Source organism: Varroa jacobsoni, unplaced genomic scaffold (assembly GCF_002532875.2).
Source record: "Varroa jacobsoni isolate VJ856 unplaced genomic scaffold, vjacob_1.0 scaffold_537, whole genome shotgun sequence".
Lineage (NCBI taxonomy): Eukaryota > Metazoa > Arthropoda > Arachnida > Mesostigmata > Varroidae > Varroa > Varroa jacobsoni.
Genome location: NW_019213439.1, coordinates 31,225 through 58,959, shown reverse-complemented (window position 1 = coordinate 58,959; position 27,735 = coordinate 31,225). Strand labels below are relative to the sequence as shown.

The following is a 27,735-nucleotide window of genomic DNA, read 5'->3' as shown; positions in this document are numbered from 1 at the left end:
ATATATGTACCATAGTAGTAATTAAATTCTTTCGGTGTTTTTAAAAAAATGTTTACTTTAACCCTTTTCACAATAAACCAATTTAAAAGCTAAATACAACCCTTCTACCACACTATTTTTTTTTTTTACACTATTTATCAAAAAGCATTTGGTCAGACCAGGCTCGGCAGACTAGAGAACATTGTGCTAATAAAAACGCCAAGTTAACATTGATCTAATGTCGCAAGCTCCAAAGTGGCATGGACAAAGCGCTAAAAATACTTATATAATATAAAAATAATAATATATACTTATATAATATAAAAATACTTATATACTTATAATATAAGTATTTTTAACGCTTGTTTAAACCATGTATTAGACCATCAAATAAGTAGAAAAATCACAAATACAAAATATAAATAGGACATACCTCAATAGATTATTGGCTTGTATTTGATGGTGAGATTCATCCGGTGCTAATACAGTGGGCTGATTCATCAGATTTTCGTGATTATCCTCTGTTGTCTCAATTCTGTTATCGCTGCTAACTTGGTTGATTCTTTGCGGAGATGATCCTGTCGTGGTGTCCATTGGCTGTACATCCCCGTCATGGTCATTGGCACCTGCCTCGTTGCCACGTTCGTCATTACGCTCACTTGTGTGTTGGTCTTCTGTGGGCGCACTGTCATCGGTTGCTACCTCAGGGTCAGGTCCATCAGGACCCTCACCCAAACTAGCACCTGATTGTGACGTTTGTTCATCAGCTAGCCAGTGTTCTTCGTCAGCCTGGGCCCCCGTGGAGGCAGATGTAGCCCCTATTTTACAAGTGGTATATATATAATATATCAAAATTGCATATTGAAACTCGGACTACTGCTCTTTGAAAGAAGCTTTGTATTTTTACAACTGTCAAATATTGTATAATGTTAGTACAATACTATTAGTTACCGCATTCAGATTTACAAGCTATACTATGGCCTACACATAGCGCAATACTGTTATGGCTAGAATAATTTCACTTCGTATCTATGTACCTGATGCTGAGGCATGCGTGTTCGTTGTTGCTTGCTCAAAAGCACCGCTCATCGTTACAGGAGAAACTGTTGAAAGGCGTTCAGTCGTCCCGCTTCTGCTTGTTAGAGCTGCATGGCGTGTTCCCTGATCATTTTGTTGAGTTGTAACTAATGGTTCCCCCGTTGCGTTAGGACTTGAACCTTGCCCAGTTAAAGAAGGTCTAAGCAGACCTTCCACGATGCTTTGGGCGAAATCCTCGTGCACACATGAGGTTGTCGGCTCAATCACAACTGTCATGTCCATGGTTTCTGACGGGTTATTGCTAAATCCGCTGGCAGATTCATGTCGTTGACCGGAAACTGAGTCAATTTCATTCGATGTTTGGTCGTCGATTGTAGTTGACTTGAATTTACCACTTGTGTTTTGCTGCTGTTCTACTTGCTTGTTCTTTTCCTGAGCTGCTCTTGCTCGGGCGCGTTTTTCCTTTCTTTGAGCTAGCTCTTGATCACGAAGCTTCTCAAGGTGCGGAACGATTTCGGGCTTAACTAAAGCTACAGCATCATGCAGTGAATCACCGTCAAGTACACGGCTCTCTTCAATCCAGCGTGCGTGAGCTGACGGAACGCCATTCGTATGAGTTGCGCCTCTTGAACCCCCAACACCACCGCCTAACCCATTCAGACTCAGTCCTAGGCCAGGATCGTCATACATATCAACAAACCAATCGTCAGGTGCTTCTAATATTGGATTGGCGAAAAGTACACGGCCTGTAGCAGCTACGGGGTTACCCTCTCCATGTCCTCCGCTACCTCCGAAGTGACCTCCGCCTCCAGAGATGTGAACGGGCAGATGTGTGTGGTCATGGCCACTTGAAGGATTACCGAAGATCCTTTGCAAAATTGCTGGTGGATTTGCACGACCGCTGAGGAAGTGCCAGGCAGCTCCGACAGTGGTAGCGCGTCCACTGCCATTGCCGGTGCCTCCGACCAGTCGGTTACTGCTCTGTACTGCAAGTGTTCGTCCTCGACTGCTTCGGCTGCCACCGCCTCGGTCAGTGCCGGAACCGCCCTGTGAACTCGAGCCAACATTACTACCACCTCTTCCTGCTGTTCTACTTAACAACGGATGTGAGGCTGCCACAGCTCCAGGGGCCGGTGGCACAGCCGGTGCCAGTCCGTCAGCGGGGTCGCAGTCTAAGATCGAAGGGAGATACCGGCCTACACCACTGTCATTACTGCCTTCCCCAGTGAAAATGTGCGACGGAAACATGTCTTCCAGATCAACCTAGAGACAAAGAAACACATTTAACAAACTTTCCTATATCAAGCACATCTAATGTGAGTAACCTTTTCGACCTTATTAAGCTACTCAAAAACCAATATAGTAAGCTGTCAACTGGTAACAATAAACTACAAAGCATTATAAATTACGCTACTTAGGTACTATGATTAGTTTTTATAAAACTAATCATAGTACCTAAGTAGCGCTTAAAATATTGATCACTCGCATCGTTTATAAAAAATAAAACTAATCATAGTACCTAAATAGCGCTTAAAATATTGATCACTCGCATCGTTTATAAAAAATTATGCAGAAAATAGAATGGTATAGATACGAAGTACGCTCTTGTACTCTCTTGCATATATCGAGATCGAATTGCTATCGAGTCGCTGCCACTTGCAGTTATTCCGCTATTTTAACGTGCAACAGCCGCGACCGAAAGTAATGGCAGTTGTATTCAGCACCCATGTCCACTAAGAATATTCATAGCGGCACATGAAAATCTTTAAATACAGCTTTAAAACAAATCACGTGTGTATCGTTCGAAAATCACTCCCAGGAATCATGAACATTCCTAGCTCTGACCGGCACATCAAATACAGTCTCATTTAGCTGTGACTGCTATTTTATTCTATAAATTGATCAGTATACCTAGTAATGTTTTGTGACCTTGAGCAGAAAGCTTTACCTCACTGTACTGCTGTAGTTCTCTTTTAGAGAACTAGAACAGTACAGAATCTACAGTAATGAGTTGCCATTATAAATCAAGTGGCCTGTCAGGTGAGATGAAAAGTGGGTTAATTCGGTTAATGCAGAAGTTAGTATACGTATCGTATACTAACTTCGGATACGAACTATCGAGTATCGTATACTAATTCTGTGTGCAATGAACAAACAACAAAATAAACTTTTTCGCTTAGTTCAAAGTATTTACCCTTCGAAAAAGCCCTTTGTAAAAGTGCTGCCAAATTTGTTTGCAACTGGTTAAAGCCAAAGCCGTAGAAGACTCAAGCTATTTGGGGATATAAAACGAGAGAATTAAGAATATATAATCGCTGGTAAAACGCAGAAAAAAAACGATGCTCAAATAATGGTTATACGTAGCTATCCAACCCGGCCAAATGATTTAACCTGCATTGACTATATCTTCTTGGCTGTGTAAACTAAGCAGTGGTGAATATAATGCAATTAGTTCGAAGAGCATCATTAGTAAGATTTGGCCAAAAAGTGCAACTTAGTAAAATAACGCAGCTTTTGAGTCGCTTTCTAGAATAGCTAACACCAATTTGTAAAACTCGAGTACTTGTCCATCAAAGTCAATTATTTGTAAGAATATATTGCGATGAGGCTGTATGTGGCAAAATAAACGTAGTAAGTTACAAAATAGCTTTTAGGGCGGAGATTACAATTGGAGGGGAACATAAACGTGCCAGGTTAAAATGCAATCAGTATATTGTGGAATGCGGTATAGTCTGTTGTATTTGTTGCATCTTGAAAAGAATCATAAGTGGAGCGTACTATGTCTGATACTAACTTTTCAAAAGTTCTTCACTTCAGCTTAGATATTATATTATTATATAGATATTAGATATATGTCAGTCGAAAATGTTGTAAACAATACTATGTTTTTGCAACTGACTCCATTAAGAAATTAGGATGAGAATAAATTATCGTATAATGAATTCCGTTAAAAGACTGCTAAGTAACGTATTTTTGTTAAGTTCTCCCAAACTAAGATATATTCGAACAGATGGTAATAGAACTGATTTGGGAATCCAAAATGGCACAATTCTTACCTGCAGAAAAAGACTCTCTGTAAATGGATTCGCAGAATTTGACGATCCACGCTGCTGTCCAGATGTGCCCATGTGTGAGGTGTGAGCATGTGCTCGTTGCTCCATCCGTAAAAGTGTTGAGCCAAGTCCCGCTTCTGCCGGCCCGAATAACGGATTCTCGCCGTCCAGTTCATCTTCATCTTCATCATCTTCATCTTCTTCCTCATCAAAGTCATCGTCCTAAATCATTCCAGATAGCAACAAAAGTATCTGATGAAAACACTAATTCAAGCAAATTACTCAAAGCCAAAAGTTTGCTTTGACAGCGACGACTTAGTATAACTGTAGTCATTAAAGTAAAACCAACATTTCGTCTGGTATGACCGAAGACGGTTGTATCTAAATATATTTTGGATGAATATTGAATGCACGATTTATGAATATTCGTAGATTTAGCAATTGAGGTAAGTTTCTGAGCACTCGGGATCTGGACTGAATATCTATAACACTACTGCTAGTGCAGAGCTGTTAAGTACTTATTCCAAAAAGTTTCACTCAATGGTTTTCTAATGCCATTTGCTTCACACTTGACGCTTATAAGTTCTCTTAAAATCCATTACCTCTTCATCATCTTCATCCTGCTCCGCTGCTTGACCGACTGTGGCGCTCGACCGATTCTCTTGACCGCTACCGGTCCCATTTTGAGCACCTTGCACATCTGACACAGCTGGGCCAATAACCTGCACAGAAGTGCCTGACATGTTTTCCTGCTGTTGGCTAGAGGGTACCACCTGGGTGATTGCTACTCGCTCGGACAACGGCGGTCCGTCTGGACCATCGTTCGTTTCGGAGTCGCTATCGTCGTCATCATCGTCATCATCGTCTGCCTCTTCCACTGGGACTACAACATCGTCCTGTATAACAATTATAAAGAAATACACACATCAGGCTGAATCGTTGCGTCCATACGTCTAACAGTTTTTTCATGAAATACACACATCAGGCTGAATCGTTGCGTCCATACGTCTAACAGTTTTTTCATAACTTTTAACTAGCTAATTCGTTAGTCGATGCGTGATGATCTTCACTACGATTGCAAGTTTGCGATGGCATTCACGGCAATAGTGGCGCCTGTTGCGGTTGCATATTTGTTTAAGGCTACCTAACACGTTTAGGTTACACATGTAGGAACCACAGTAAAAAAGCTATTTAGGTAAGCTATTTAAAATCCTAGCTAAAAAAAACAGTCGTGAAACCAGTCAGCACATGCTCACACCTCACACATGGGCACATCTCATTATATAATGTGAAGTATGAAAAGTGTACTTTTCTATCATAATGATAAATCTGCCCTATATAAGTACACAAGCAATGAAACGCGTTTTTTATTCAAAAAGGGAGAATTAACATATGTATAAAACGCGTATAAAATGCTATAACGTCACTTCCCATCTTCCTAAGGGAGTTTGGAACTAACCACTTTATTTGAAAAATGGTTGTACAGTAAGCTGAATGCTTGTGAAAAACAACTTCCAACTTCAACTTATCTATACCATTTACAGCTTAAGTGGTATAGATAAGTTTTTTTTAATTTTTTTAATCTTAAAAAACTGCGTGGACAATAGGATTATATGTTACCTCATCTTCTAGACGACTGAATCTAGCACTCATTCCTCCGCCTGTTGGATGGTTAGCTCCTCTATCCGTGGAGTCATCGGCCATCATATGGGAATCTTCTTCGTCAGGTTCCACGTCATCAACCGCTTCGTCCTCACCAGCGACGGCGGAATGATGAGGCCTGCGGTGCCTCCTTTCACGATCTCTGTGCTCACCAGTATCTACGCCATCCACGGTTACATTATCATCGTCTTCCTCTTCCAATTCCATATCATCCATTTCCTAAATCACCCAACATATGTTGACACGATAGAAAGATTTACTGTAAATAGCGCCTTCGGCAAAGCGGAAGTGAATACAGCCTAACAAACACCAATAGTTGTTAGCAATTGTCGTAATTGCTTGTTGTAATAATAAACATATATATTTTGTATTTATTCATGTATATATTGATGTAATAAGAAAAAGATATTTAAAGACATTTAGCATATCGCAGCGCCCTGCAGGCTACATTTGGACGATGGCACCCCAAAATACTCTAAAAATGTAAAATATCAATTGCTGTGCGGGTACTATTTGAACTTCTCAGTCCTTTTTTAGATTCTAAAAAAATTAGTGTCTTCCTGCAAGCATCAGCAAGTTACGTTTTCATTGTAAATGTTTACGCAATTAATAAACACCTATAAACACAGCACGAATAAAGGCGAATTATTATAATAACTTCCCTGTAAATGTAAAAATGTTAACAAGAGCACTCTTCGTTAGAAATGTAGGCGACGAGTAGAAGCTATAGCAAATGAAACTTGCGATCCTTGTACTTACAAACTTGTTGTACAAAGTAGTACAAAGTTGTACTAACCTCGTCTTCAGGAAGAGTTCGGTTGCTCGATTGGTGCTGTCGAAGTTCAATTAAACCTCCACGCGCCTCAGGTCTGTCTAATTCCATTTCCAATCGAACGTGGTGTTCAAGAGGAGCACGATGGTGGTCCAGTCCAATAGTGCGGTTGACAACGGCGTCAAGGGTGCCATTAATGTCATTTTCGAGTATCATCTCCATTATGTTGTCAAGGGTTGGTATAGCCACACCACCACCAACGCTACCGCTTCCAACACCTTCCTCCTATACAGCACATAGCAGCGCAATTATAAAAATTATGTCTACAGCAATATAGTGCTCAGCCTAACATCATAAAAGTTTTGTGACGGTAAATTAAACGGTAAAATTGTAAAACGTAAACATAATTAGTAAAGAACTTTCTTATGGCATTTTGTATCATTTACTCTCATAGCATTATTATTATTCATGTAAACAACTCTGTCAGACAAGCTCACAGAGCAACTCGCGCCGACAGTCATTGGATGAAATTAAAAATGTCTACTCTAAGACCTAAGAAAATTGCCTAAAGCTTGCTAGCCTCTTTAGTATTTGGATATAAAAGGTTAAACGAAAAGTAGTACCGTATTTTGTTGGCGAATGGCTTCTATAGCATATTGTTACCATACAATTTTATTAGCCAGTTGGACAAAAACCTAGAAGTCCGACTGCATAGCCAATACCAGACGCGAAAAAACATTGCATGTAATACTTTATGGGGGGCCCATACTTGGTATGTAACCCAGCTTTTAAAGGTATGGAGTATCGGGGTACCGCATTCGCAAGTATGGGATACTGGGGTACATCTAGTCGCGCAAAGGACTTCCTCCCTAGATTTGGGGTGATTCAATATATAAAACGTAGAGGCTGGAAGTCAGCAGCGGGCTTTTATCAAGCCCGCTGCTTTTTTCAAGTTCAAGATTCAAATAATTTAAAGAAGCGTACGACTGTTTTTGACCAAGTTCGTTACTGTTCATACACGCAGGACTGGACAATATGCAACCTATACTAAGGAAGGAACTTGGTACTGGGTTGCAGGAAACAGACTCCCACTTTCAAATTCAACGGAGAACTTTGTCGTCTATATTTTGCGGTGTATGCAGTTTTTCAAGGTCGATCTATTTCTATCAATAAGGTGGTGAAAACTTTTTTTTCTCAGTGCTGTAAGACTTCATGCCCTTTTTGAAGAACATACAAAATTTAAAAAACCTAAAATTTTATCAAAATCACATGAAAAAGCATTTTTTATTACCCAGGGATCTAGAAATTAGCAGCTGTTTTCGAGAGGAAAGTATGTCGCCAATTTAGAAGTCTGGATGAACCCACCAATTCCAAATTTTTCCACTGTTAGGATTTTGGGACACTTGGCCCGCCGTTAACTAAAAATATGAATTCTCTAAGATCTTGTCTAAGGTGTGCTTGAGCGAGACTTCAAAAAGCCTGCACGTACGAAAGACGTTTTACCCTCGATAATACCTGTAAGTTGTTCGCTAATTTTAAGAACGTTTTTAAAATTGACTTATGAGCTAATAATGTCCTGAATAAAAAAATATCTGTTTAGATAGGGCTACATCACATGCAGCCTGCAGACGTGTAAATTGCGCCTCATCTTTTGCATAAAACCCATTAATTAGTTGCACTTAGTCAATTCAGAGTGGCAACTAAGATTGCGCTTTTATTGTCTGCCCCTGCATACATGTGTTAATGGGATATAAATAATACATAGATACATTATGTACATTTAAATTCCGATAAATTAACCTGAAAATAAGCTGTATATTTTACAAAAAGCGTCGGTAACGTTGCCGTAGCAAATGGTGCCTTCACTAGGAAAAATCATACGCTAATCAAATAGAATAAATGAAAAGTAAAAAATACCGGCATCATTGGTAACAGAAAAAATAATTACTGTCCGGGGAACGCATCAATCAGCGACGAATATCACCCCCTAGCTGCTACCCAAATATAAAGAAATAAAAAAAGATTAAGGCATGTCAGAAGTTGCCATCTAATGGCGAATGATTAGATAAAGATTGGCAAATATGCTACTAAAAACACTACTTTAAAAATAGGTAGTGTGCTTTAAAATAGGAACAGGTACCTGTGCAGAACGGTGCATGACGTTATCGTCCATCTCGGCATCATCGTCATCCCCAGCTGCGACTTCATCTGCTTCATCAACACCCAAATCACCACGACTTCGTCCTGCCACCACGTCAGCGAATGACCGCCCATGGTGTTGCTGCGAGCCTTGGCTTTTGCCCTTTCGGAAGGGTCCTGTGCCAGCTAAATGACTAGAGCTGGTTAACATTTCAAGAGGACGCAGCGCAGAGTTTACAGTAGCAGCCAGATGCGGCGACGAAAGATCGAGAGAGTGCGCCACCCTTGCAAGGTCAGACAACAAACCACGCTTTATCAAAAGCGCTACCAGACGTGATGGGGCACTGCATGTATTACCCGGAACACCACCAGCCGAAGAGTTTCGACCGGGTGCCGGCTGTTGTGATGCGGCGCGAGCCACACAACCGATAAGCCCAGTGAGCGCCTGTATACGTGCATGCTTCTCCGGACTCTCAGGTAGTGCCAACGCGCGTTGTATGCCCGAACGCAGCTCGTGTAGTAGGCACTGTTGGACCTACAAAAACGAAACGATTTTACGATGGTAGTTTCCTAGTGGGGATTCATCCAGTGTTAATTTGAGAATATCGATAAACACGTTCCATCACTAGAACTAAAAGATGTTCCGCGTCCTCAGCGGTGCAGGCTAAAAATGTTTATTGAAACATTTCCCTAAAGAACGAAATGCACTGAAGCTCAGGTAACTGCGGCACAAATTACGTATCGATGGCAATGGCACCAGTCTTTCATAAAACAAATCGCCCATGGTATCACACTAAGGGTTGTTTGAAATACCGATTCATACTCTAGTAAAATTGCCTCTAAACGGGTCCTATAATGCTAACAAAGCCTCTCGCATTAATTTTCTATAATAGACCTAGAACCATGATAACCTTAAAGGATGTAATTTCCATAATCTAGGCGAGCCGACCACTTTAAGCACGAGGAATAACGAAAAATCACGAACCATTCTGACAGCTTGTCAAAGTTGGAAACTAAGAATTAAAAACATATTTACATGTTTTCCAAATGCGAAAACACCTTTAAATCTGTAAAGTTAGCACTAAACCAACTTCCATGTCCGAGCTAGAAATGGCATAGAAATGCTAAGCTTGCAAGTGCATTCATAATAACAAAAGCTTTTACCTCAGGAGGCTGGCTGCATCCAGCTAATGTCGTAATAAGCACCCGAGACAGTGCAGCGGCATCTTTGTCACCAGGTGCCGGTGATGACGAACCACCAGGCGTCCCACTCGATGGTCCATTTTCTCCGCTTTGTTGCGCTCCCTGTTGGCTTGATACTGTTGTTGATGGAAGCTGCTGCGCGGGCAATAGGTGATCTATAATGAATGACAAGGCCGAGCACGGTTCTGGAGGACCTACATAGCGATGCTCGACCAAAAGGCGTGCCACAGCAGGATAGCTTGCTACTAATTCAGCTAGCAAGCGGCAAATGGCTGATCGAGGCAACAACGGTACGGCGCCTCCTGCAACTCCATCATGCGCGCTATCAATGTTGTTGGTCTCCTGACCAATAACCAGAGTTTCCAATAATTCTGCCACCACCTGGCTGGCTACTGGCGACAAGGGAGGCACGGACGTGAAACTCCCGTTTGACTGTGGCGTTGACTTCGTGCTGTAATTGGAGCTATTCATTCCCGATGATTGTGCTAATGACGATGACGTTGCAACTCGAAGTCGTTGTACAGCAGAGGGGGATGCAAGTCGGGCGTCCGCGTCATCATCTGCCAGTGACTCTTGCTGATTAATACCGCCACCACTATTGGTACTTCCCCCAACTCCGCTACTGCCTCCACTACCTGCTCTCTTACTGGTACCACTGTTTTGGCCGCTGGTCGCGGATGCCCCCGATGGAATTAATGAGATTCGAAGCTGATTCTTAGCTACCTGCAAATTCACAACAATTATTAGTTTCGACTTTAATACAAAACGTACTTTCTACGCAAGTCATTTACATTCACAGACAGAGAGCAAACAAGTGGTACAATCAGCGTAACAAATTACAACCAAAATTATGAGCTTTCCTGCTTTGTCTTGTGCTTATTTTATAAAATAGGTACATCAAGTTCTTGCTTAGCTTAAATACCCTTTTTTTACTGCTTAAAAGGTTTGATTGCAAGCATTTTTATGGACCTTGCTTATATAAGGTCCATAAAAATGCTTGCACCAGCACTATACATATAGACATTGTTACAAAAATGGGTAAGCTTCACATCAATGAAATCGGAAAACCACCTCACTCATCACAAAGCGTTACGATCGTTGTTAAATAGGTCAGAATTTAAGCTTCCCAGCAGCTGCACTGGCAGCAGCTCTACGACTAGCCTTTATAAGTTACTGATCTATTTTTGGTGCAGAACCTAACAGCGCGCAGACACCTACCTCCGTAAACAATACTGGGTCTCGGCATGTAGCTGGTCCCAAAACTCGGAGCGTGTAATGCATTTCTGACAAGGCTCCATGGTTCCCCACACCCGGATGACCTGACAGTGCGAGTGGTGGAACATGCTGTGATACCGAACCTTGTACAACACGTTCCATTTCTGCTTGCAAGGTTCTAGGGTCCTCCATTACGTGGCGAACAATGAGAGTAACGAGAGATGTAAAACCCGAAAAAGGTTGACATGCTGTTACATCAAGAGCAAGTAACGCTCGAATACCCCCAGCTTCGGCAAATAGCGTTGCCTCTGTGTAACTACGTGTTAGACGAAGGGTAAGACGCAGTAATGCGTGAAGAGTATCTGCATCGACAGGACTGGCTAACAGTTGCACACAGGACCGGATAAGCACCTCCTAATTCAAATAAAATACACAAAAATTCAAGCTAGTTAGCAAGTTTCCATTTTAAAATATGCACAAACTTGCCTTTCGAACAACGCACTCATCGTTTTAAGCGATAAACTGCTTGTAATTGATAAAATGTTTTTCCTCACCTTGTGGCCGGACCGTAACCCCTCCAAAGGCTCATTCGGAAGGTCCAAATTGAACTCCGAAGGCCCACCTCGACCTTGATTGGTAATTGACACTGCAGTTCGCTCTGTGGTATTTTGCTGTTGTGGCGCGTTTGATTCATTAGAAGCTTCGGATGCAGAGGTAGTCTCACTGGAGCTCACCTGAACGTATGGCTGTTCCCACTTATCCCACGTTAACATCATCGGTCGACAATGTGTTGAATCCTCGTTTACCTGGATCTGCTTTCAAACACCGCAATTTTTTAATGCAATTATGCAGCTTTACCTCCGAGAGTCGGTGTTCTTAGTTACGTTGTTACTGTATATGACTTAAAATTTGGATATATATCCCGTCTGTCTCATGGCGACATCCTTAGTTTTATACATACATATAAGTAGCAATATAATTTTTTTTAACAGGCTGATATTAATACTGAATTCACTGTAACTGATACTATAAAAAAGAAAGCTCTTATATGCAAGCAAGGATTGCATACACAATACGCTATCGTAAATTTAGAAGATTATGGTATACCATATAGCTACTTTTGACCAATCGGGTCCACTAAACTGAGCTGACTAATATATATATATATATATATATATATATATTATATAGCATACCATTGATGTAAAGTCCGCCGAGTACTTCCGTCTGCTAGCAGAAAATCGCACCGTCGGTAATCCGCTAACGTAAGCTTCGTCGATAGTCTGATTATTAGCAGGCGTATAAGCCGTCCAACGTCCTGAGCGTTCATCAAACCACTTCCATTTGCGTCGGTTCGCACCCAGTCCCCTCACCAAAGGGAGGCGTCGGTTAAGTGCTAAAACCGCTTTCTCATAAAGGTCTAACAGTAGAATAACGCTAACAAGCCACCGAGGTGGACCCACCACGCTACCAGCACTGCAACTAGGCGGAGCCGACCTTGCTGATATCGTAGACGACTGACCTCCAGTATTAACAACATGAGAACTGGCTGTGCCTGGATCCGAGGACTGATAATGATGCTGAGGCTGCGTTCGTGGTGGTGCGTTAGATGCATATTTTTCGACAAGCAAACACAATAGAGGTACCATTTCGCTTTGTTCCAATAACTGAGCGCATGCGGGCCGCATTTCGTCAAATAGTAAGGTAACTAGATGAACAATAACAGCCAGATGCTGCGATGCATCGTTGATACTATCCATTGTATCTGCATTGCCAGGTGTGGCGTTGTCGTTTTCGGTGGTCGATGAAGTTAGAAGATGCGTGGCACGGGCCTTAACTTCACCCAAAAGCCGCTGTAAAGCAAAGTCGCGCCATTCGGGCCCGTTGCGGGCCACTACGACCGCAAGTAGATCGCAAACACGGTATACTGAATCCGGCAGGACTCCAAGAAGGGAGAGTACACCCGGTAACAGACGTTCCTGTGTGAACGAATCCATCGCTGCTTTATCAATCGGCTTCTCATCCTCCAGATGCACGATAGGAGCTAAATTCGTAAGCCTTTCCTCTTTATGTTTTACGGTGCCGCGTTCAGAAAACATACTAGTTGAGCCTCCTTGCCCGCAATCCACAGTTAAGCCACCAACGCTATCTCCTTCGCTATTTCTGTTACTTCTGGCAGCATCACTGCCTTGCTGTTCATTGTTCGACTCGTCGCTTATAGCATGCATCTGTTCCGGAGTTGAGGAGGGTTGTTGTACGCCAGGATGGACTATGTGGAAATGACCCGTTGGCGGAGGTTGGTGCGCATCAGGGTCACTAAGTAGAAGCTCCGCAGCTTGCTCGAGACTGCGGGCTTGAGCAAGTGCGGCTGTGGCGCGCGCTCGATCGAAACCCATGTCAACCAGCTGCTGAACTTCCATGGCTGATGCTGTCGCTCCGAGCCCACTTGTGCCACTACTACCGCCACTAGTGCTATTATTCACGATTTCCAGTGGCCGCATGCCAAACGGAGCAAACGACCCACTCGCAACACCTGCAGCTCCTCCAGATGAAGATGATCCTGCAGAACCAAAAAGGACCCCAGGAAGGCCATCGGAGGTAACCTCTGATGTCTCGGCTTCTGCTCCAGCTAATGGGATCATGTCCGCTGCCATTGTTGTCTGGGCATTGTTCACTTGTGCTAAAGCTCCTGAATGATGTCCTTGGGATCCTCCCAAAAGACTAGTGCCCCTAGTTCCCGATTGCTGCTGCTGTTCAAGACGCTCGTTGATGATTGCTTCTCCTTTGAGTAAGTGACAGAGAATAGCAAGTAAAGACTCAGTCATACGGTCACCGTAGGCGCGCGGAGGCCGGCGGCCCCACAAACGGGTGCACGCTGCAAATGTGCGACGATGCACATGCATCAGGTACTGCAGCGCGTTGAAATGAGGCTCCGAAGCTGTGTCTTGTTGTTGACCTCCAGCCATTGGAGTCACGCTAGGAAGTACGTGGGGCGTGTCAATAACGGCTCGTGGGTTGGTCAGTTTTTCGAGCAGGAGCAACCAGGCGTCTAAAAATTCACCAGCTACGTCAGTAAACTCAGAGGGTCCACCTTTCGTTGATGCGTCTTCATTTGATGTACCTGCGTCGTTTTCTTGATTACCGTCTCCGCCAGGCCAGTACTTCATAGCCCATTCAAATGCCTGCATTAGTGGGACATAAAATTAAGTAACATTTTTTTAAAAACCTGTTTTAATTTTTTTTTTTTAATTTTAAAAAGGACATTTGACCTTGACAGCATACACGGGCAATGCACCAGCTAAAAACGTTTGTAACATCAAAGTTTATAAGTGCATTACTACGATGTTGCTTCGTATTTCTTCCGCCTCGCATTAAAATATACGGAACTGTGATTATGGTACGATTTGTTTAAAACGTGCAAATCTGATGTCACTGCGTACTTGGGAGTTGCAAGCTGCATGCTATACCGCGAAGTGAAAAACATTGTTGTTCAAACCGAACTGAACCAATTTAGCGTCAGTACCCCTGTTACAGGCTCATGATATTATATTTTACCACGGATATCTATGTCATTTAATATATTACTAAATTAAATACAAGAAAGTAAAGAAATAGTACGAATATTACGGATAGAAGGTGCAATGAGACTCGCGAGGGTCCACCGCAACTGCGGTTGGGTCGACACTAAGAATAAGTGAACTGAATAGGTCACCGACCCGTCATTGGGAGGCAAAGGCGACATTTCATGATTTTTAAGTCTGGTGCGCAAATGCTCGGATCATGATCATTATTTTGTTTTAATGCTCCTCGATGTAGCATGTACTTTGTCGCTCCCAGAGAGGAGCAGTTCTATACAAACGAAACGTGAACGGTTGATACTCGGTCTAAGATTCATCTTCAGAAACTAGAAACCGCATAATTCCGCGAGAGCCAAATTATATTGATTTCTACTATCTTGAAACTCACAGGTTATTCACAAAAGTATGACACCAGAATAAATAGGACTACGTAACGGCCCTACGCCTGCCGGGTCTACTTGCATGGCATGAAATCTACGCATGCGGCTTGATACTTATTCAGTTCCAACCTCACAGGGCGCATATGAATCGCGGCAACTTTGTAATTGCAAATCAACAAGTAAAGGTAAATTTAATATTCAATACTGGATTGAAAATTAACTGTTATACTTCTAACATTGTAAGTTTACCTGAAAAAAGGCTTCGAGACCTCCTGAAGCAACAAATTTGTGTAGCATAAGGTGGTACGGCATTTTTCGTTCATCGAAGAGCATTGGAGAGGTAAATCCCGCTGAGCATATGTAGAGAGTAAAACAGCTCTTCGTGGAGCTAGGATCAAACAAAGTCTCGCTATCTTTGGGAGGCGTCCATGACAAGCCTTGTGCGAGCAGTCGCGTCAGTGCCATGGCGATTGCTTTTGCAGCTGGACTCGGAGGCGCAGGTTGTGTTGTCAGTTGCTGGTTACGTCGTTGCCGAACTGGACTGCCTACACATAACTTCACGAGCAATCCGAATAGTTCAGCTAGTGCTCTACCCAATCGAGAGGCGCCTGTCAATAAAGGTTGTATTTGTTTTACTGCCGCAGCAATCTTTGCATTGGAATTACCACCGCCCGAACCGCCGACCTGAGATGATGCTAGAGATGCGGGTTTAGAATCAGTCTGGTCAACATCCATAGGCGAAGACGCTTCATCAGTATTGTTAGAAAGGCCACCTGAACCGTTACTTGACGAAGCTGATATAATACCAGCGAGGCGAGCCAATTGTTGGCGCGCTATATTAGCGCTACCTGAGCAGGTACTGCTGCTCAACGCTGCATTCGACGAAACTGTATCCGACCGAAGGGACAAAAGCAACGTGCTCTCCCAGACAAGTGCAAGGTACAGTTGCGCTAACGTACTTAACACTCGCAGACCCAGTTCAGATCCCCAATGATTAACTGATAACCGACGTATGTCACTTTGCCCGGTACGGCACACGTGTACAAACATAACGACATAAGCATGAGTTGCCGCCATTGCATGAAATAGCGGTGCCGTTTGTGGTCCGGGCTCTGCGCCACGTGCATCCACAAGCTCCTGCAGTAGGATTGACCCAGCAGGCCTACTGCTCGTACCTGCCAATGTCAAACCTCGGGCCTCCGAGGGAACTGGATTGTACAATGGTTCTAAACGTTGTACGACTTCATTAAGCTGATCAAGTCCTTCCCAGAGAAGGACGGGCTCGTGAGCCAAATTCAGGATAGACTTGCAGACTGATGCAACACCAACACAGGCAGGCGATATAGGAAAATCTAAAGGCAAATTAGGCAACGCTAAGATGCGCAATAGCGGAACATGGGCTCGTTGACGTATAAATTCTTTACAGTGATCGTCGGTGGAATTATTGGATAAAATTGCATCGACAAATTTGGTCACATTTAAAATATAGTCGACGAGCGGTACAGTTGTTCTTGCAGCCGCAGTTGTATCTGAACCGCCGACGATCCCAGAGCCAGCACGGCCCGAGCAGCCGCTAGCCGGTGTACCTGAAGCCCGTCCACTGGAAGACCCAACAGCCGATTCCCCTGCTGTCACAGAGGATGCATTCGCTCCGCCCGGCTGTCCGACGCTCGTTCCACGCGATTCAGGACTTTCACGCTCCTGTAACAGTTCAGAGGTAATGTTATTCTTTTGACTTATTTTGTGTATTAGTATACTTTGTATTGAGAACCGGAAGCAAATAACCAACCTATATGATAATAATGAGTTGCGGCAGCATTGTCCACGGCCACCAAGGAAGGTTACGTGCTCCACGTCATACGTCCTACGTCGTGGCACGCAATACAAGTCTTTTTGCTTATCTCACACTTACTGGGCATTATATATATATATATATATATGAATTATGTCACACGATCGATGTGAAGATCTCACTATTTTTTTTATACGTATGTTAGAACTACTTTCCCAAACGCAAAGAGCTATATATATATAGCAAAGTCAATAAGAGCTGTAAGAGCCGTAAGCATTTACATATAGTTTCGCCCAATCACGAAAACGTAATTTAACGCTTGTCAAAAATTTCCCTTGGATTTTCATTTTGATACGATTTTCATTAAAAATCGTATCTTAACATGAAAACCCAGTTTAATTTAATTAATTTATAAATATCCTGCGCTAGATTTCAATACGAATCTGTGTGCTACAATATTCACGTGGGTCAACCGTAACTTCCCGGAAAGCTGGAATTTTATGTGACACTTTTTTGACATCACATGCTCCTTCATACCCCTATCCTGGGATTCTTTACTTGACTCAACATAGTATTATTTGGCTAAACAGAAATGCTTATGTATGTCACCTTTCGGGTCCCACTCAATATTTATCAAAAAAAGGTATCAAAAAAATCCGAATATTTACAGTGATGTTAAACAAAATAAGACAGCTTCGAGCGTATACATATAATGTGTTTTTAGTTGTTGCAATAAGTAAATAAAATTAGTACGTGCTACTTTATGATGCAGTGACAAAAAAAACTAAGGAACAACTAAAAAAGCTCAGACAAATCTGTTTTATTGGCGGTTTGACGAAAAATATAATAAAATTTTCCTTGTGTTTTGCAATAAATTTTAACTTTCAAAATTATGGAAATACGCGCGCGAAAAAAAGTTTTTGAGCTTGGCTTGAGTTGGGCTTTTGAGCTGAGCATACTCGTTATTCTTCGAAATAGATAATAATAACCTACAATTATTATGAATACTACACGTTATTATGATTATTATAGTTGAAAGTTCACAGGAGTGTTACCTACCTCCTCCCCATCATCGTCATCATTGTCACTTTCGGACGACACCTCGATAACTTGGCCCTCGCCTTCATTCTCAATTGTCTCAGGGGCTCCACTCCCCTCTTCATCGGTTCCGGATCTGCCTCCTGCTCCCTGATCGACGCCTTCGCCGGCAGATGAACTTCCACCACTACCTGTCGGCTTGCCGTGCGTTCGCAGGCAGACCAAAGCGGGATTGGAACCCATCTCACAAAGTTCACGTAGGAGACCCACGATAGCAGACATAGCAGGGGCGCGAAGGGATGGCTGATGTCGCATTAATTCGTCCATTGAGTTACCTTGAAATACCAAAAAAGTGCAAAAATATACATTAATTACCTTTGCTACAGTTAATGCATAGCTGAGACAAAAGAATGTTTTACAATGTTATATAAATACCAAAGCGTAAACAGCCGAGAAACATACTTCTTAGCCGTTCAATTTCAATTCTAATTAGATCCTTCCTGTAAATTTCGGAAAAAAGGTAGCTTTGTTTAGGCCTATTTTTGAGGAACTTATCGCGACAATGAAGAAATAGAAGGGAGCAGACAGCAAGAAGCTGAGTAACGCCGTACAAACAATCTCAATGATGGCGCACTGGGAATGCGCTGGCGTACTAAACCTAGGAATGCGTCAGGTGTTTAGGTTTGAAATTGTGCATGGACACTTCCGTTTTCCGTTGAAGGCCGATTGGTTGAAGCAATGCTTGATGGCAGTACCGACGTACTGCCCGCAGCATTTATTTAGAGCTGTAGTGATCGATCACAAAGTCGAAGTATAGAAGAGCAATGATATACACCTTGGATAAGGTCACAACTCACAGACTATGATGAAGAAAGGTCACCCATAATGCCTTGCTGTAATTACAGTTTGCAGTAATCGCCAGCTTGGAGGCCCTTGGATCACAATGCAGTGGCTTTTTACTCCCTGATATGCTAGAGCCAAAGTGCTCAAGAGAAATCGTGTTTTCCGTTAATATAACATAGGTAAGGGCTGCTTAATACCCGGGCGTTCTACATCAGCTTTTTCTTTACTCTCCTATATCAGGCTCGCTTATTGCGAACGAACGCCGTACTCCTATCCAACTAAATGATGGAGTGTTATGTTCGGTACTGCTGTAAGCACTGGTTTAAACGATCAGCTCCCTCCAACATGAAACGAACTGTGGTTACGCCTGAGCATAGACTTCCTCTGTGGCTCTTAGTCGTCAGGCCAACTTGTTAGCTCATTCGTATTGCAAGAACCAGCTCGCACTACCTGCGCTGCTGCTCGATCTCTTCGGTTGCTTGAGACATAAAATAAAGTCATTTTAATAGGTCTTTCAAGGAACGCTACGCAGCCATACATATGCCTACTGAAGAAACGACAGCTGATAGCCAACAACAAAAAACTAAATGACTTTTTTTTTTCTTCACCAAATGGTCTATTTTGTAGGTAAACCCGGATTGTAAATGAAATTTAGTTAGTGTAAAAAAATCAAATCCAGCGACGTGTTTAAGCATGTAAAATATAACCGATAATCGTGCTAGGTTGTTACAATGTGGCACGACTTGTACCGCTCACATTCTTAGAAGTCAATACGGATATATTAAAAAGAATACTTTTAGGATCTTCTACACGGAGACTTGCTAAAGATCATCGTCATCGCCATCAGAATATCCATTACTTTGTTGTGCTTATAAAAATACCAAAAGCTAATTAGCGGGCACCCCATAAATTTCACAATTCACACGCTTATGTCTGACTAAACTTTTTACTTTTACCTCTAAAATCGAATTAAAATTTAAATTCCTGAACAATACGATTGTATAAAGCACGTAAAGGGTACGAAGGACTTTTCCATACGTTCTGCGCACGCCTCAGTCGTCCAAGATCTAGTTGTCCTCACTTGTCCCACCAAACTGAATACACATGATACATTTGATCGTAGGACAAAACCTCAACCTGCGCTGTATTTTCTTAAATTTCCTCAGTCGTCTTGTTTTTTTCCTTCAGACTTTTTGGGTCGCAGGCGACTAGGTTTAGTGAAGAGGTAAAGTACAGAAAAGTCTAACGTTCGTGTCGCCAAAAATGTAAATTTCTTTGAACTACCATTGTTCAATTTTTGGTGGTATTCCCTACCGATCATAAATGCGACAAACTGACAAAAATGAAAGACGATAAGTAGAGGTTCGGTCCTACACCTGGATCTTAAACGATATTTTTGTTCCCATGTTATATCCATCAGTTAAACTTCTTTTTTATCCCGAACGACGTATTGGTGAAAATTCGCGTGCTCTCGGAAAATTGTTGACTGACCTATGTTTACTCGAAATTCAAGCCTTTCATAATCCTTGCTGTAAACCTTTTTGCAGATTTAATATCTAGATTAATTTAGATATCTAAGTCTTCTGCGAGCTTCCTGAAGATAATTCGTCGTAAATAATGAGTCTAGTATATTGTTCCTTTAAGTAAGATGGACGAGATCAATTCCCCGATTAATACATGATAAAATGGCACTTCCAATCGGCTCTTGTAAACGGTATTTCGTTTGCATCGACACTTGATCGCAGTGTAAACATCTCAAGTTCATACATCAAAAATTAATGACCCTTTATGTATTTATCGGCACGGCGCTTGTAAGACGTAATTAAAGTAGACGTAAGATTAAAGCTTAACTAGCAGTGTCATGAAATCTTCGATCTATATCAATGGTATACCACGAAAAATTCGCTTACGATTCTGGCTACAAATAGACACGGATACAAATTTTGAGTGGCGATAAAGTGCATGAAAACTATCTGTAAGCAGCTATGATATTTGCAAAAACCTCACTGACGCCCGTAAAACAGCATGCTCAGCGTATACCCAAATGCTCAAAAGCTTGCGGACTTTTAAAAAAAATTACCAGTAACCTATTATGTTAGTAATAAATAAAGTTAGAAATAAAAATAGAAATTAACTGTCTTATCTCGCCTTTGTTGTCTTGTTGCTACTGCTGTATAATACGACCCGAAAAACTGTTCTCACCTAAATTTGCAGCGGTGTCACCAAGAGGCTCTGAACTACGCCTCCTACGCATAGCCGATAAGTAGTCCGGCGATATTAGCACCTGAAATTACAGCACCGAAATAACCGTCCATTATAAGTAATCCACAACGAGTTAAATTTTCACGTTACTAGGTGCATTATTAACACGCATTCAGTATTATACCAGTCCTACAGTCATTTTCTATACAAACTATAATATGCTGCAGTAGTATCGCAGAACGTGATAGGAATATAGATTTGTCCCATAAGTTCGTTTCAAATTTTGGATCCGTATTAATTTTGGTGCTACAAACCAAGATGGATGAGGGATGAAAAGCGGTTGTTCATATAGCAGGGCTGTCTTTCGCGTCTATTTTGAATTCGCTTGCACATTTAGGTCAAGTTGCACATACCTCTCACGATGGACATATCAAAAGTCGATTCAAGGTCGATTTTGAGGTTTTGTTTGTGGAAAGGGCTAAATGGAACCAAACTTGTGAAGAAATTTATGGGGTACATGGATTCCATGCAGTAACCGATTACACGGTCAGAAAGCTTGCTCGCTTTCGAAGTGGTAACTTTAGCATCACGTCAAGGCATGTACAGGTCGATCTTTTGATTATGAGTACGCTGAAATTCCCACAGCAGAACCCGATATAAGCCTTCACCTGATTGCAGAAAACATGGGAACATGAAAGTTTACTATTCAAACATATCTAGCAAGCAGCGATTACGTCAAACGAGCAAGCATCTGGGTTCCTCATGAGCTGACCGAATAGCAACCGATAAATTGTGTGTACAGCCGATCATCTTCTGAAACTGCACGAGGATAACTTTTTTCTTGCAAAGACGGTGACAGGCGATGAAAAGTCGATTAGTTATAACGTTACTTAAAAGTGCCGCGAATGTCTCGATCGCTTAAGACAAAGGATCCCAGAATTACGCTTGGCTAAGGCGAGTAAGAGACAGGTAATACTTCATTAAAACAACGTCAAGTCTCACACATCTTTAGTGCCCCACAGAAAATTCTACGAGTTCAAACGGAATGTTTAGCGTCACCTACGTTATATTCCTGACCTTGATCCTACCGGTTATTACCCTCACCGACCACTGCAGATTTCCTTTAATGGAAAAAATGTTGTATTTTTAGAACGTATAAAACATCATATCGACTAGTGTATCTGAAGTAAAAATAACAAGTCCTAGAAAAATTGAATGAAAAAGCCGTCTGAAAGATGGGCGAGCATTATTGCTAAGAATGACCAATATCATTGATTGAAGTTGTCCGGGAGAAAATACGTTATAGGTACGTAAAAAGTACAACTAAGTACGATTCCGGAGCGAACTTATGGGACGACTTAATAAAATTGGCTATTTCCATGCTTTGGAATAAACGAATACACCACCGCGCGAAAATAGGCATGCGACTATTTTATGGTATTTTATTCATATGTTTAGTTTTTCTAAACTTAATATTTGACGAGCTTGCAGCCGGTATTAAACAAGATTACATAACTTTATATGTGGAATCTTGTTTAATACCGGCTGCAAGCTTGTCAAAAGTATTAAGTCTAAAAAGAAAAACATTTTATTATTTTCTTATTATTATTATACAATATATGTTACACAACCTATAGTTATTTTATTACATAAAATAACTATAGGTTGTGTGATTATACACACCGTTAATAAGAACTCATGAAGAGATTATCTTTCCATAATAACAAAGTGTTCATTTGACTCCGCGTGTCTAATCATGCATTCCTCAGTTATAAAAGTATGTATCTTATTATTAATAAGATACAGTTGTATACATGTATGTTATTGACTAAGCATTTGAGTTTACGAGTTGGTTTACTGATCGCTGCCCTAATCGAGCTGGTATATAAGTGCTATAAGAAGATTAACAATTATTAAAAATTATCTTGTCAAGTTCGTAGTATCCTTGCGCGTAGCTCTCGCAGTAGGCGCTGAAACCCATAAACTGCCAACCTCGTTATTATTCGACGATTACTTTTATTTACTAACTGTCATGCGCCATCGCTCACGGCTGGGATTGAGAAGAGTGAGAGTGACTTTTGCGTCTGCCTAAGTGATTACATTCTCTAAAAAGAGTAATCACTTTTCTTCGATAAGCGTCAGTAGAACATGAACAGGCACATTACGTAATTGCGCGTTGTCGCCTAAACACCCAATATTAGTTTTAAGAGGAACATGTCCAAGCTAAGCGGGTTCTAAGCGCATAGTTTAAAATGCGATTTCGTATGTGGCAGTCGGCGCAGTTTTTGAATTAGATGACTACTGGAACTTTTCACGTTTATGGCGATAACTAAGACTACCGTCTTTCAAAGTATTTTTTTCTGTGTTGTCAATTAAAAACTGTTGCAAGGCCCATATGCAAGCTGACAATTTTCAAGCTAAGTGGTGAGTTTCTTACGATTAAGTTCTGTGACCTTTGTCTTTTGATTTAACGTCCAAGCTCAGCATGTAGTTGTTTAGGGCTGTTAGCATATGTTGCAGGCGCTATTTGTTCGGCGCTAGTTGTTCGAGGGCTAGTACATAATTCGCTAGACATTGGTATTTTCTTAATGCATAAGGAAATACCGTTATTGAGGAACATGAACGGTAATGATGAGGTTTTCTACTTCTATGAATCCTATCGTTTGTTTAACGCTTTTTCTTACGGTGCCACCAATATCATGAATGATAAGGTTACCCTAAGAAATTTTTTTCAGTTAACTTGGCACGTTTGAAGTCATTCCCAGTTCCGCCAGCTTCGTCAATAGTATGGTTCTCGAATTCCACTTGAAAGCTAATTTGCAGTCAGTAATTTAGAGTTTTCTCTAATCCGTCTAAAAGGCAAAGGTAATTAACCTTTGTTTCGTTTCACCACTTCAGAATGAAGTTGACTGTTAGATGAGAGTGCTTCATAAAAGTTCGTAGTGATTGGGAGGCTTCACGACCTGAAACGTTCTACAGTCTGTCTCTGAAATTGATGTATGCTTTAGATCTCCTGACGACCTAGCTAACTGGCAGCACAACAGCTCTGCCAGGATAGTGGCGTGAATATTTCACAAATAGGTCTATAGAGCATCTGGCGAAACTACAAAGTTCTTTTGCGGGGACCGAATTATGGGAGTCAGATGAAGAGGCTCACGAAGCATTCCGTCGTGAAGTTGACCTGCTGCCCTTCTCTGCACTTCGGCTTCACGGGTTTTATATAGTCTTACGGGTTTATATAGTATATTAATGCAAGCAACCAATAGTTACGATCTAAGGTAAACCATCATCAGTTTTTTCGTTTGCAGCGAAATGAGTTTTGCATCCGAGCACTCAGGATGAGTGTTCTCACCTTTCATTTACATCACATCTATCTCCTAACAAATAAGGGTCTTTTGGTGGCTATGAAGGCACGACGCTTTTCTGGCAAATACATAGTATTTGCATACACAGTACAAATACATTGTACTTACATAGTAAGATTATACATCCACGCGATTTTCCATGGAGATAGCATTAACACCTTATTATAATTAATTAATCTAACATCGGAGATACTGTTGGGGACGGCGATCACTTCCGATACTTGAGCCTCACTTGCGTGTCAACAAGTATGTACCATGTTAACAACGCGTCAGCACTAACTAGAATGTCCGGGCCATGTACAGAACCTACCTTCCTGATGATTTTTACAGCGAGAAGCTCTTTTCCTGAACGTTCCATGGGACACATGAATGTCGGAATACTACTCTGTTACGGTCTAAGAGTCCCGCGTTCATTGGAAGAGATTGTCCATATTTATTGCATTAGTATCGCCGAAGAATTGTCTTCTGCTTCCAAGTCGACTGTATCAGACTAGTTATGGATCGATTTTGTTCCTCCACAGATGAATAGATGAATAGAACACGATGACAGCACTTTTTCCGACAGCGGAACTCGTATTGCTGAAATTACTAAGGCTGCTGCGGCATAAAGCTTGCAGTTACGCGGCAGTATGATCAATATGGCCCACGTTTCCCGCCGTACTATGACATCGACAGATTGCAGACCGCAACTAAGCACTGAGGAAGCAACTTTCTAGGTTTTACGGCAAATTTCTGTTGGGTCTCCTCCAAGGCACTGTTCACACCCTTAAGATTATACCGCTCATGCTGGTGTTATGTGGTTGCAAAAGGTTTTCTGGATTAATCCTCTTGCTGTCTCCTGCGCGATTTCGAAGTGGTAGAATTCCAAAAAATGTGCAATGACGCGGGTGAAGCCGCAGCCAAGAATGACAAATCGATGTGATCGAAACAGTTTGCACGTCGTAATGAGTATACGATCAATCGTATTGTTCTGTATGCTTGCGAAAGCCATCTACTGCTACTAAAAGTCTTTGCTAGAATTTGTCGATTGGAGGAAGACACACAAAAGTAGTTGAGTAGTTCAACTGCTTTTTTTTTCGTCACATACTCCTCTAAAGGTACACCCATTTGCTGTGAACATTTACTTTACCTCACCGATTTTTAATTAACCACAGAGAAGCAATTTGTTAATCGAACTTCATTACTTCTAAGAGGGTTAGGCACTCGATCTCTATATTTCGTCAGATTAAAATACTGTATTAGCGGAATTCTCTCGGAAACATTTCACTGCCAAATAATCCCAAAACTGTCGCTGACAACCCTTTGGGATCTTTCCTTTCAAAGAAATTTCTTCAGTTTCTTCAGTTTATAAATTAACAACAGTTCTGGTGTTTAATTGGATTTATAAATCATGGTTATAACACTAGAACCTTGACAACACGATGTTAAGATGTGTGTTTTCTAATATTTTTGCTGGAGCCCTAGTACGACTTTTCTTAACAATAGCAGCTAAAAAAGATAAAAATAATTTAACTTCAAAGGCACCTTTCTCAGCTCTTTGTAAGTTTTAAGTGACACGTCTTTATAATACTAACGTATTATGTATTAGATATGTCTGACACCATCATGTTTAGGCAGGAGGTTCACTTCGCTGCAGATTATCTGTGGGCTCCAGTGGACGTCTATCGCCCATTAGGGAGACACTGTAGGAATTTAAAATCACAGCTCTGATCACATAATGTTGGGCTTGCAAAAAACCAACTACCTTACTGCACCTTACCTCATATTTATCGTTATCCACGGTATTACGGATTATGCGAAGACAGGCCAGGGTTTAAATTTGGTGTCAAGGATATGTCAATCAAGCTTGTATATGTGACCTGATACTAATACTCCCATAAGTATTGTATTGTTTCATTGCTAGCATCTATTCGCGCTCATTGTTAGCGACTTGAATATATCCAATCAAACATTTTTGGTCATCGCTGCGTCCGCATGATTAAACTCTTTGACACTGAATTTACACCACCCATGTAACCTGCTTTCTATTACGTAAAATCGCGCTACCTGGTTATCTAGCCTCGTTTTCGTTGTGCAGTAAACAAGGCAAATCCGCTATGAAGCGGTTCTATGATTATGATGCAGCTGTGAACTGTTTAAGCTAACAGATGCTAGCTTTCCTTGTTGTCGACAAAAACTGGCGGAAAGGTGATGAGAGTATGTCGCTGCATTATCTCACCATCAAATACACAAGTTGTACTTACCTTGAGAATTCGCTCGAAAGGCTGGCATTGCACGAATGCTTCAAGGCCCCGAGTATTAAGACACAACGCTGTAAACACATTCGGGAGCGACGCAAGCACTTCGCGAGTAGCTGGCACCTATTATAGAGAATAACAAATAGAATAAATTAGATTATAAAACAATTAAGATTGACGAACCATTTTATGGGGTACTTACGTAAGAATTTTGATAGTAATAATTCATTAACCACAAGGAAACAACGCCTTACGGATAGTATCGTCACATTAATTTGTGTAGAGCCCTTCGGTCATAATACTTATGATTCTTTTTAATTTCCCTTAAACACTTTTCTCTGGTCTCTTTTTATGCTTGGTCTTTCTCCAATCTGTTTAAAATTTGTAGCAGACGACGGAAGTTATTTGATGTAACCGCTGAGTAAAACGTTGCCACGATTTAAAGAAATTTTATTAAAAAGCCTACCAGTGTCTTCATGGTAAGCTTGCTAATTTAAAGTATTTCATTCGTCCACTACAGGTCTTCATAAAGCTTTGATGAGCAGGGCAAAAACCTGGTGAATGGCCCAGATACTAGCACATACAGTAGCTACAACATTTTCGAGTACTGAGGGGATCGTGTTACAACCTAAACACATCCCACAGATATCCCTCTCCCAGACATATCGTACTAGTCCCAAAGCGCTATCCCATATAGTACTCAAGGTAATATACAGCTTCATTTCGCTTCTTTAAGAGCCTTGTTAACATTTATTGTTGATAGTGAGGAATGTTCCGAAATAAGAAATAGAATCTAGGCTTTCTAGCGGCACTAAATATCATATACATGCACCTTTCAAAATAGTTATTTGTTTCTAAAATCAACATCTCTCAAGTCCTAGGCGCTATCCCTACTCCATCTGTTAGAGAAGTGGAGCAATACAACGGAAACCCTACGACAGACAAACGGCTACGCGGACTATCCACGCCCTCCATAAATAATCCTAACAATCGTTGGACTCCATGCAATAATGAAAGATTTTATATTGTTAATGCGTCCATGCCACGGTGTACAAAAATTTCGCGTTCACGTCATCTGTCATGAAAGCTAGATGCTTTCGCCCGCTGGGTTATTACGAAAGAGGCTGCGTTGAACAAACAACCACCCGGTACGACACTTTGTAATATGCAAAAGAAATTATTATAATAATGTTTTCTTTAGATATACTTCTGAAAACAAAAGAAAAATATCTATTATAT

The 27,735-nt window shown here is 41.4% G+C and overlaps 1 protein-coding gene across 1 annotated transcript in view; it reads right to left on the bottom strand.

Moving 5' to 3' along the window:
* The window catches only part of LOC111261254 (E3 ubiquitin-protein ligase HUWE1), a 48,483-nt gene that overhangs the window by 7,951 nt on the left and 12,797 nt on the right, over nucleotides 1-27,735 (bottom strand). Inside the window, exons 9-23 of the mRNA XM_022834597.2 lie at nucleotides 26,503-26,619; nucleotides 20,895-20,976; nucleotides 17,871-18,184; nucleotides 15,269-16,720; nucleotides 12,258-14,243; nucleotides 11,616-11,873; nucleotides 11,065-11,475; nucleotides 9,808-10,569; nucleotides 8,645-9,178; nucleotides 6,529-6,789; nucleotides 5,691-5,951; nucleotides 4,673-4,966; nucleotides 4,074-4,292; nucleotides 1,017-2,280; nucleotides 413-797 (exon numbers count right to left, since the gene is read on the bottom strand). Coding sequence (XP_022690332.1) covers nucleotides 413-797; nucleotides 1,017-2,280; nucleotides 4,074-4,292; nucleotides 4,673-4,966; nucleotides 5,691-5,951; nucleotides 6,529-6,789; nucleotides 8,645-9,178; nucleotides 9,808-10,569; nucleotides 11,065-11,475; nucleotides 11,616-11,873; nucleotides 12,258-14,243; nucleotides 15,269-16,720; nucleotides 17,871-18,184; nucleotides 20,895-20,976; nucleotides 26,503-26,619 — 8,600 coding nt within the window. The remainder of the gene's footprint in view (nucleotides 1-412; nucleotides 798-1,016; nucleotides 2,281-4,073; nucleotides 4,293-4,672; nucleotides 4,967-5,690; nucleotides 5,952-6,528; nucleotides 6,790-8,644; nucleotides 9,179-9,807; nucleotides 10,570-11,064; nucleotides 11,476-11,615; nucleotides 11,874-12,257; nucleotides 14,244-15,268; nucleotides 16,721-17,870; nucleotides 18,185-20,894; nucleotides 20,977-26,502; nucleotides 26,620-27,735) is intronic.